Source organism: Berghia stephanieae, chromosome 10 (genome assembly GCF_034508935.2).
Source record: "Berghia stephanieae isolate SIO BIC M18660-M18661 chromosome 10, UCSD_Bste_1.3, whole genome shotgun sequence".
NCBI lineage: Eukaryota > Metazoa > Mollusca > Gastropoda > Nudibranchia > Aeolidiidae > Berghia > Berghia stephanieae.
Genome location: NC_088369.1, coordinates 46,841,438 through 46,853,637, shown reverse-complemented (window position 1 = coordinate 46,853,637; position 12,200 = coordinate 46,841,438). Strand labels below are relative to the sequence as shown.

General features: G+C 37.1%; 1 protein-coding gene across 1 annotated transcript in view; it reads left to right on the top strand.

Moving 5' to 3' along the window:
* Nucleotides 1-12,200, top strand: part of LOC144955879 (U2 snRNP-associated SURP motif-containing protein-like) — an 86,124-nt gene that overhangs the window by 20,251 nt on the left and 53,673 nt on the right. The window contains exons 9-10 of the mRNA XM_078886129.1: nt 7,110-7,330; nt 8,724-8,767. Of these exons, the coding sequence (XP_078742255.1) occupies nt 7,110-7,330; nt 8,724-8,767 (265 nt within the window). The remainder of the gene's footprint in view (nt 1-7,109; nt 7,331-8,723; nt 8,768-12,200) is intronic.

Sequence of the window (12,200 nt, the reverse complement as noted above, 5' to 3'; positions counted from 1 at the left end):
CCACCACCACCACATCATCATTACTATCACTACTCTAACAACAACCACCGCATCGTCATCACTACCACTACTACAACCACCACCACATCATCACAATATGATGACTACTACAACAACCACCACCACATCATCATCACCACCACTTATAATACAACCACCACTTCATCATCATCATCATTAACACTACTAATACAGCTACCACCACATCATCGTCATCATCATCAACATCATCTGTACTGCTACTACTTCCAGTACTACTACTACAACTACTACTACTACTACTACTACTACTACTACTACTACTACTACTACTACTACTACTACTCCTACTACTACTACTACTACTACTACTACTACTACTATACTACTACTACTACTACTAACTACTACTACTACTACTACTACTACTACTAACTATACTACTACTAACTACTACTACTACTACTACTTACTACTACTAACTACTACTACTACTACTACTACTACTATACTACTACTACTACTACACTACTACATACTACTACTCTACTAACTACTACTACTACTACTTACTACTACTATACTACTACTACTACTACTACCTACTACTACTACTACTACCACTACTACTACTACTACTACTACTACTACTACTACTACTACTACATACCTACTACTACTACTACTACTACTACTACTACACTATACTACTACTACTACACTACTCACTACTACATCTAAATACACACACATACTACTACTACTACTCTACTACTCACTACTCACACCAAACTGCTAATACAACACACAGCTGCCACACAACATCTACATCACTATATACTTCTATATAACCACCATCACATCAACATTATACCATTACTGCTACAATCACACCATCATCTACTAATCACCACTCACATCATCATTTCTAGCAATACTGCTACAATCACACCATCACTGTCATATCACCACCATCACATCATCATTACTAGCAATACTGCTACAATCACACCATCACTGCTACTATAATCACCACCATCACATCATCATTACTAGCAATACTGCTACAATCACACCATCACTGCTACTATCATCACCACCATCACATCATCATTACTAGCAATACTGCTACAATCACACCATCACTGCTACTATAATCACCACCATCACATCATCATTACTAGCAATACTGCTACAATCACACCATCACTGCTACTATAATCACCACCATCACATCATCATTACTAGCAATACTGCTACAATCACACCATCACTGCTACTATAATCACCACCATCACATCATCATTACTAGCAATACTGCTACAATCACACCATCACTGCTACTATAATCACCACCATCACATCATCATTACTAGCAATACTGCTACAATCACACCATCACTGCTACTATAATCACCACCATCACATCATCATTACTAGCAATACTGCTACAATCACACCATCACTGCTTACTATTAATCACCACCATCACATCATCATTACTAGCAATACTGCTACAATCACACCATCACTGCTACTATAATCACCACCATCACATCATCATTACTAGCAATACTGCTACAATCACACCATCACTGCTACTATAATCCCACCATCACATCATCATTACTAGCAATACTGCTACAATCACCCATCACTGCTACTATAATCACCACCATCACATCATCATTACTAGCAATACTGCTACAATCACACCATCACTGCTACTATAATCACCACCATCACATCATCATTACTAGCAATACTGCTACAATCACACCATCAACTGCTACTATAATCACCACCATCACATCATCATTACTAGCAATACTGCTACAATCACACCATCACTGCTACTATAATCACCACCATCACATCATCATTACTAGCAATACTGCTACAATCACACCATCACTGCTACTATAATCACCACCATCACATCATCATTACTAGCAATACTGCTACAATCACACCATCACTGCTACTATAATCACCACCATCACATCATCATTACTAGCAATACTGCTACAATCACACCATCACTGCTACTATAATCACCACCATCACATCATCATTACTAGCAATACTGCTACAATCACACCATCACTGCTACTATAATCACCACCATCACATCATCATTACTAGCAATACTGCTACAATCACACCATCACTGCTACTATAATCACCACCATCACATCATCATTACTAGCAATACTGCTACAATCACACCATCACTGCTACTATAATCACCACCATCACATCATCATTACTAGCAATACTGCTACAATCACACCATCACTGCTACTATAATCACCACCATCACATCATCATTACTAGCAATACTGCTACAATCACACCATCACTGCTACTATAATCACCACCATCACATCATCATTACTAGCAATACTGCTACAATCACACCATCACTGCTACTATAATCACCACCATCACATCATCATTACTAGCAATACTGCTACAATCACACCATCACTGCTACTATAATCACCACCATCACATCATCATTACTAGCAATACTGCTACAATCACACCATCACTGCTACTATAATCACCACCATCACATCATCATTACTAGCAATACTGCTACAATCACACCATCACTGCTACTATAATCACCACCATCACATCATCATTACTAGCAATACTGCTACAATCACACCATCACTGCTACTATAATCACCACCATCACATCATCATTACTAGCAATACTGCTACAATCACACCATCACTGTCTACATATCAATCACCACCATCACATCATCATTACTAGCAATACTGCTACAATCACACCATCACTGCTACTATAATCACCACCATCACATCATCATTACTAGCAATACTGCTACAATCACACCATCACTGCTACTATCATCACCACCATCACATCATCATTACTAGCAATACTGCTACAATCACACCATCACTGCTACTATAATCACCACCATCACATCATCATTACTAGCAATACTGCTACAATACACCATCACTGCTACTATCATCACCACCATCACATCATCATTACTAGCAATACTGCTACAATCACACCATCACTGCTACTATAATCACCACCATCACATCATCATTACTAGCAATACTGCTACAATCACACCATCACTGCTACTATAATCACCACCATCACATCATCATTACTAGCAATACTGCTACAATCACACCATCACTGCTACTATAATCACCACCATCACATCATCATTACTAGCAATACTGCTACAATCACACCATCACTGCTACTATCATCACCACCATTAGGTTTTGGAGCTTTTTTTCATTTGAAATAAAGGAACTTTGGGATGGTGTCTGACATTTTGTTAACATGTTATATCATTTTAATTAGTTATGTATTTGGCATTTTGTTAACATGTTATATCATTTTAATTAGTTATGTATTTGGCATTTTGTTAACATATTATATCATTTTAATTAGTTATGTATTTGGCATTTTGTTAACATATTATATCATTTTAATTAGTTATGTATTTGGCATTTTGTTAACATATTATATCATTTTAATTAGTTATGTATTTGGCATTTTGTTAACATATTATATCATTTTAATTAGTTATGTATTTGGCATACATGCATTGTATTGTCTTGTTGATTGAGGAAGGGAGGTCGTCTGTCACATTCATTGTATTGTCATGTTGATTGAGGAAGGGAGGTCGTCTGTCACATACATTGTATTGTCATGTTGATTGAGGAAGGGAGGTCGTCTGTCACATTCATTGTATTGTCATGTTGATTGAGGAAGGGAGGTCGTCTGTCACATACATTGTATTGTCATGTTGATTGATGAAGGGAGGTCATCTGTCATTGACTGGATTGGATCACAGATAAGTTACCTACCTAACCTTATTCGGATGTTTTAAATCGGATGTTGATTGTATTGAATCAGGGTAGTGGGACAGACCGTGTCAGTCATTGTGATGTTCAAATTATGGTACAGTCGACTCCACTTAATCGCACACCCTCGGGAGTTTGGGTTAGTGTGTCGATTAAGTGGAGAAGCTAAAAATAGCATCTAAGCACCAGCTCTCTTGTGCCATTCAAGTAGAACCTCCTCTCTGAGTTTCTACAGATTTGGGTCCGTCATGTTAAAGACATGACCTCATTGGAAGGGTTTTGTTTTTTTGTTTTGTTTGGGAGGATTTTTTCATGTTTTATCAACAGCAAACTCTGCCATTATTGTTTGTAAGAATAGTAATCGTGAAGCTTTGATTGCTTTCTATTCAGTGCAAGCTATTTATAAACCCTTGTCTCCACTCTTGCCAATGTTGGTTGATATCTGTCACGCATTCTTCTTGGGTGAAGCAGTAGAGATTGTCCACCATGTTTTTCAGCGTTTGTCAGGGATGATGTTTCACATTCCGATTATTCATCCTCATCTTCATTATCCAGTCATTGTCTTTTGTGTGACTGAATGGAGACCAGTCGATCCTGAGATGTCAGCTTACCACTGGTGGGTTTATTGTTGTCCATTGAAACATATTGATCAAATGCTTCTCCCAAAAACTTTGTGGAACGAGCACAGCATCGTTGATTTTATTTGGCTGTTCGTTATCACTCACTTATCAATAGTCTGTCTTTACCTGTTCCATGCGGATTTGGCCAGGTATCTTGCATCCAGAATTATAGATTTTCTGGCAATAGTTGAGGCATTGGTGGATTCATCTACATCCAGAGCTACAAGACAAAGACCAAGAATGTCCTTTCCAGTTCTTTATGATTCCTTGGTACATGGTTTGGATCAGAAAGGTTGTGTTGAGTGGAAGGAAAACAATTTTTATGTTCTTCAATTCCAAGTTTTGCAGATCGGCAGTGCAGTTGTCGAGGAAAAGCAAATTTTTTCTCACCAAGCTGTTGGTCCCACTGTTCAATCCATATTTGTAAACATTTCAAAAGGCTCATCTTTGAGTGCATCAACGTGGACAGGGGCAGTGTGGATCAATCAAAAGATGAGACGCAAGTCCTCTCTTTAATCCTTTCTTATTTTTCGCGAGCCCAATAGAGGAAAACACTGTACAGGTAGAGAATTGCAATCGAGTGATCAGAGAATTTAAACAAACACCTGGCTTTGAGGGGACTGCAATCACGGTTCACACCTTGTAATGCAGATATCGAGTGATGAGTCAATTGGCCCGTTGTGTCATGTAATCCTTTGTTGTGTCATGTAATCCTTTGTTGTCAAACAACAAGCATTGCGCGTCTGACCTAATCGGGGTCAGGGGGGGGGGGAGGGGGGGGACATTGGAATCGTATTGACGGAAAAGCTTTTCATGCCTGATACAATATTAATGTGCAAAAATGGTTCAATGAGAAACACAATTCCATTAATTTTTTTTGGTATATTTTTTAGATATTTTTCTGCATTCAAGATAGGAGCAAAGTGTAGCGATTAAGCTGAACGATTGTATGGAAAAAATTCCGTTTTTTTGGGACTGTGTAGTGTATAAGCGGATTGTGCAATTGACAGATGTACGATTCAGCGGAGTGAACTGTAATATTAGAATAGCTTGTTCCCAAAATTAGTGTTTGGATCAGGAAACAAGAATTTCCAGATTACCGTGGACAAATAAAGAAGAATAAATCCATCCCCAGGTGACCTGTCCAGATAATGGAGACATCTTGAATAGAGAGCCCTGACTGTACTTTAGTCTGAAGGGACCGTACTTGTCCCAATAGTGGAGACATCTTGAATAGAGAGCCCTGACTGTACTTTAGTCTGAAGGGACTGTACTTGTCGCAATAATTGAGACATCTTGAATAGAGAGCCCTGACTGTACTTTAGTCTGAAGGGACCGTACTTGTCCCAATAATGGACACATCTTGAATAGAGAGCCCTGACTGTACTTAAGTCTGAAGGGACCATACTTGTCCCAATAATGGACACATCCTGATAAGAGAGCCCTGACTGTACTTTAGCCTGAAGGGACCGTACTTGTCGCAATAATTGAGACATCTTGAAAAGAGAGCCCTGATTGTACTTTAGTCTGAAGGGACCGTACTTGTCCCAATAATGGAGACATCTTGAATAGAGAGCCCTGACTGTACTTTAGTCTGAAGGGACCATACTTGTCCTAATAATGGACACATCTTGAATAGAGAGCTCTGACTGTACTTTAGTCTGAAGGGACCGTACTTGTCCCAATAATGGACGCATCTTGAATAGAGAGCCCTGACTGTACTTTAGTCTGAAGGGATCGTACTTGTCCCAATAATTGAGACATCTTGAATAGAGAGCCCTGACTGTACTTTAGTCTGAAGGGACCGTACTTGTCCCAATAATGGAGACATCTTGAATAGAGAGCCCTGACTGTACTTTAGTCTGAAGGGACCGTACTTGTCCCAATTATGGAGACATCCTGATAAGAGAGCCCTGATTGTACTTTAGTCTGAAGGGACCGTACTTGTCCCAATAATGGAGACATCCTGATAAGAGAGCCCTGACTGTACTTTAGTCTGAAGGGACCTTACTTGTCCCAATAATGGACACATCTTGAATAGAGAGCCCTGACTGTACTTTAGTCTGAAGGGACCGTACTTGTCCCAATAATTGAGACATCTTGAATGGAGAGCCCTACTGTACTTTAGTCTGAAGGGACCGTACTTGTCCCAATAATGGACACATCTTGAATAGAGAGCCCTGACTGTACTTTAGTCTGAAGGGACCGTACTTGTCCCAATAATGGACACATCCTGATAAGAGAGCCCTGACTGTACTTTAGTCTGAGGGACCATACTTGTCCCAATAATGGACACATCCTGATAAGAGAGCCCTGACTGTACTTTAGTCTGAAGGGACCGTACTTGTCCCAATTATGGACACATCTTGAACAGAGAGCCCTGACTGTACTTTAGTCTGAAGGGACCGTACTTGTCCCAATAATGGACACATCCTGATAAGAGAGTCCTGACTGTACTTTAGTCTGAAGGGACCGTACTTGTCCCAATAATTGAGACATCTTGAATAGAGAGCCCTGACTGTACTTTAGTCTGAAAGGACCATACTTGTCCCAATCTGTTTTAGTAACTTTGTGTGTCCCTGAGTCCAGCATTGAGAGTAGTTTAAAAACTGTTTTAAATAATGAACTTTTCAGGTAAAGAAGTGAGCAGTTTTGAAATGAAGCTGGGCTGGGGCAAAGCTGTGCCCATTCCTCCACATCCCATCTACATTCCTCCAGCCCTGGCAGAGTTGACACAACCCCCACCCCCATCTGGCCTACCTTTTAATGCCCAAATCAAACGCAAGAAGGATGGAAAGGATCACATCCCAGGTCAGCTCCACATGGTGCCTGAGGACCCTGTTGAGTTCGAAAAGGTGACTCATACGCTAAATTGTTTATAGTTATTATCATTATTATTATTATTATTATTATTATTATTATTATTATTATTATTATTATTATTATTATTATTATTATTATTATTATATTATTATTATTATTATTATTATTTATTATTATTATTAATTATTATTATTATTATTATTATTATTATTATTATTATTATTATTTATTATTATTATTTTATTATTATTATTATTATATCTGTCAATTCTATCCATACAATGATATTACATGAGAGACTCATTGTAATGAAATCTTTTTGATTCTACAAAAGCTATTGTACCAGAATTGATATGATGCACCCTTGTTTTCACCAATGCCCTATTCTTGTTGTTTTGCTGATTTAGACTTTACATTGCATGTCAGGGAAATACTCAATGGACAGATTATAGTTATGTTGAAGGTTAAGATGTTTGTGCCATTGGTTTTTTCTTTTTGATGCAAACTAAATATATGCCATTTAGGCCAAGAATTTGATAAAAATTTCGGTTTACTGCCAGTTATCCAACATTGCCTAGGCTGTACTATTATTTGACAACAATGCTTTTTTTTTGTGTGTGTCTTTTTCTTATGATTCTATTTCAAAATATCTCTGATTATTTCTGGATCAACATATGATTTTGTCAAAAGACACCCTGGGTTGGTTTGCTCAAGACATTCTAGTAAATGTGCTGAGTCATGAATTGGCACGATTTGTAGACTTACATTTTACTTTGTTATTGATTTGACATTTTTTTTTCACGATCATCGCAAAGGGAAATTTGAATTGATTTGGTTGGTTCAGAGTAAGAGTAAGAGTAAATGGGTCTTTGACCTCAATCATCGCGAAGGGAAATTTGAATTGATTCGGTTGGTTCAGAGTAAGAGTAAGAGTAAATGGGTCTTTGACCTCAATCATCGCAAAGGGAAATTTGAATTGATTTGGTTGGTTCAGAGTAAGAGTAAGAGTAAATGGGTCTTTGACCTCAATCTCAAGCTTGTGTCAGATAGCTGGCAGTAGATTGGCATGAATTTTCTTTCCAAATAGATAATTATTTACCATAGAAGCAATCGTAATTCTGAACTAGTTTTTCACAACTTTGTACCCTACTCATACAATTAACACTCTTATTATTATTATTATTATTATTATTATTATTATTATTATTATTATTATTATTATTTATTATTATTATTATTATATTATTATTATTATTATTATTATTAATTATTATTATTATTATTATATTATTATTATTTTATTATTATTATTATTATTATTATTATTATTATTATTATTATTGTTATTGCTGTGACACAGTATGAAGTGTCAACATTTTAACTCTAATCGTTGTGTTTGTCTTTTTCAACCGCCATTTTCTGCAGACGTTAGCCAATGCAGTTGTGAAAGTGGTAATCCCTACAGAAAGGTATAGCATTCCTACTCATCTTGTGCTCATCTCTACATTGTCAACCCAAATGGCCTGAGGCTGTGTTTACATGATGATTAATGTTGAATTGGTTTATGTATCATATACTACCTAGTATGATTGAAGTAGATGTTATAGAATTTTGAATGTAATTATTCTATTTTTTGTTTGTCTTGTGGCAAAATATAAAATCAAATAAGCAAAAAAAAAAAAAGAAAAAAAGAGAGATTTTGGCAAGTCCAAAACATCCGATTTGAAATTTGTTTATTTGAGTGAAAAGAACAGGAAAATATGAAGTCATTATCATTCCAATAAGTCAATTGTTGTCTGCACCTCTTCTTGTGATAGACTTGTCCGAATGCTATAACGAGTGATTACATGTTACTGATGCATTTCTCGGACTTCTAATCTTCATCCACTGTCAGATATCCTGTAGAAATTGACAACTTATGTCTTCTTTTGGAAAGAATGGAAGTGTTTTGATCTGTTGTCACATATAACCAAATTACTATAACCACTATGATCAACTGAATAGATTTTAGCTTTACCTTTTCCATGCTTTCTTCTCCTCTAGATTAACAGCTGTCCTAAATCATGAAATGCAGTCTCTTCTGTATATTGGTTTTTATCTGAGGGAAGAAAATTACTTGCAAAGTTGTGTCGTCATCTTTGTTGAGTCCAGTGTGTTATATTTTGTATTTGCTTAGCTCTCTTTTAAAAATTATTCTGTTTATTTCCTGAGTGCTTTCCATCAGATGTTGTATCAAATAATCAAGGTAGTTTGTTTTTGTACTAGTGATATTGGGTTCTTGTGGAAGAGACTTCTAACAAATATTTCATTCCAAACGACATCGTCTTTTTGAAACATTGCTTATCCCACCCATTTTTCTTTGCTGACTTTATAGAAGGTTTTCAGCATACGCTGGCTATAGCATTTGTTGCTCATTGTCTCTGTTTAAGGTTGGCGTCATCTTCAATATCATCTCACCTGTTTCAATATCTCGTTTCAATTTATTTATATTTACTCTATTGTGTCCTTAAAATGTCTAAGATATTCTTCATATCAGCCGTGATGAAACATTCCATTTCTCTTTACTTCTGATTCCAATGTTAGGAAATATTATCTTGTTTCTTGTATCCTCGTTGACAGAATGTAATTCCCAAAGTACCCAACTGAGCCTTCTATTGATTTTCTTTTTCACTAATTAAACGGTGCATATGATTTGGTTAGTGATATCGATAAGGTCATCAAGGACAATTGTAAGCAACCCAGGATAATCCAAAGTCAAGGCCAGAGACTCACAGAACTTCTGGAAAGGAGAGATACAGAAACGTTCTACAAACTTCACCACAGATCCATTCCTAGTTTTTGAATTGATAGTCTTTGGTTCCTCATACTGTAGTTAGTCTATAACGTTGTGTATTATTGTTATTTTGGAGGGAATAATTTTGGTGATTTAACTCTCTCGAGTTCATATGCATGAAAGATCAAACAAATTTGTTCGATTTTCAATGAGGGTGAACTCGAGAGAGTTAAATAGAGAGGGTTTTTTTTGGTTTTTTTTTAAGGAATAGTAACCAAGGTTAAAGATCAATAATAGAATTTATCTGATTTAGGGGGGGGGGGGGGGGGAGATTCAAATATACTTTAAAAACGTTCAACATTATGATAAATAAAACTCCTTCCCATTTATTGAATTCCTGGAACGCTTCTGCAATTTCTTTCGGAGTATAGGTTTTGTTGTTTTTTTTCCTGGAAGGAGGGGTGGGGGGGGGGGGGGAGATTCTTTACTATTATTAGTTGGATGAGTTTCCGAATTGTCTTGTTGACAGGTGGTTGGGAGATGCAAGTGAAAATATTTGTGTTTGTATGTGATTGTGTTAGGGTAAAGTGTATGTGTTTGTATATAAGAGTCTGTTATGGGAAAATGTATTTGTTTGTTGAGTGTGTTTGTATGTATGAGTCTGTTACGGTATGTTTGTTGAGTGTGTTTGTTTTCTGTGAGTCTGTTAGTGAAAATGTGTGTGTGTGTTGAGTGTGTTTTATGTATGAGTCTATTACAGGAAAATGTATGCGTTTGTTGAGTGTGTTTGTATGTGTGAGTCTGTTATGGGAGAGTGTATGTGTTTGTTGAGTGTGTTTGTATGCGTGTCTGTTATGGGAAAGTGTGTGTGTTTGTGTCTGTCTTACAGGAAACTGTATGTTTACACCTGAGTACGGTGAGAGAATGTGAGTAAAGAGCCTTTTCCAAGGACTCAACTATGCATCGAGTGAGGCTCAAAACCAGGACCTTCCGATCCGAAAGCGAGTGTCATACCACTAGACCACTTAGCCGCACAAAATTCTTCAGCCTAAATACCAACAATGGCTGTCACACTCAACAACAAAATTCTTCAGCCTAAATACCATAAATGGCTGTCACACTCAACAACTTCTTGGACCTCGAATACAAATACTCAGAATTGAGTCGATTTCGAGTACCATTCAGATCTAGACGCCATTGTATTACCATTTGAGGCAACAAGATGGACACTTTGGTGATGTTCTATTATATGTTTTTTAGGTGATGTTCTATTGTACGTTATTTGGTGATGTTGTAGTGTACGTTATTTGATGATGTTCGGGTGTACGTTATTTGGTGATGTTCGGGTGTACGTTATTTGGTGATGTTCTATTGTACGTTATTTGGTGATGTTGTAGTGTACGTTATTTGATGATGTTCGGGTGTACGTTATTTGGTGATGTTCGGGTGTACGTTATTTGGTGATGTTCTATTGTACGTTATTTGGTGATGTTGTAGTGTACGTTATTTGATGATGTTCGGGTGTACGTTATTTGGTGATGTTCGGGTGTACGTTATTTGGTGATGTTCTATTGTACGTTATTTGGTGATGTTGTAGTGTACGTTATTTGATGATGTTCGGGTGTACGTTATTTGGTGATGTTCGGGTGTACGTTATTTGGTGATGTTCTATTGTACGTTATTTGGTGATGTTCGGGTGTACGTTATTTGGTGATGTTCGGGTGTACGTTATTTGGTGATGTTCGGGTGTACGTTATTTGATGATGTTCGGGTGTAAGTTATTTGATGATGTTCGGGTGTACGTTATTTGATGATGTTCGGGTGTACGTTATTTGATGATGTTCTAGTGTGCGTTATTTGGTGATGTTCGGGTGTACGTTATTTGATGATGTTCGGGTGTACGTTATTTGGTGATGTTCGGGTGTACGTTATTTGGTGATGTTCGGGTGTACGTTATTTGGTGATGTTCGGGTGTACGTTATTTGGTGATGTTCGGGTGTACGTTATTTGGTGATGTTCTAGTGTGCGTTATTTGGTGATGTTCGGGTGTACGTTATTTTGGTGATGTTCGGGTGTACGTTATTTGGTGATGTTCTAGTGTGCGTTATTTGGTGATATTCTATTGTATA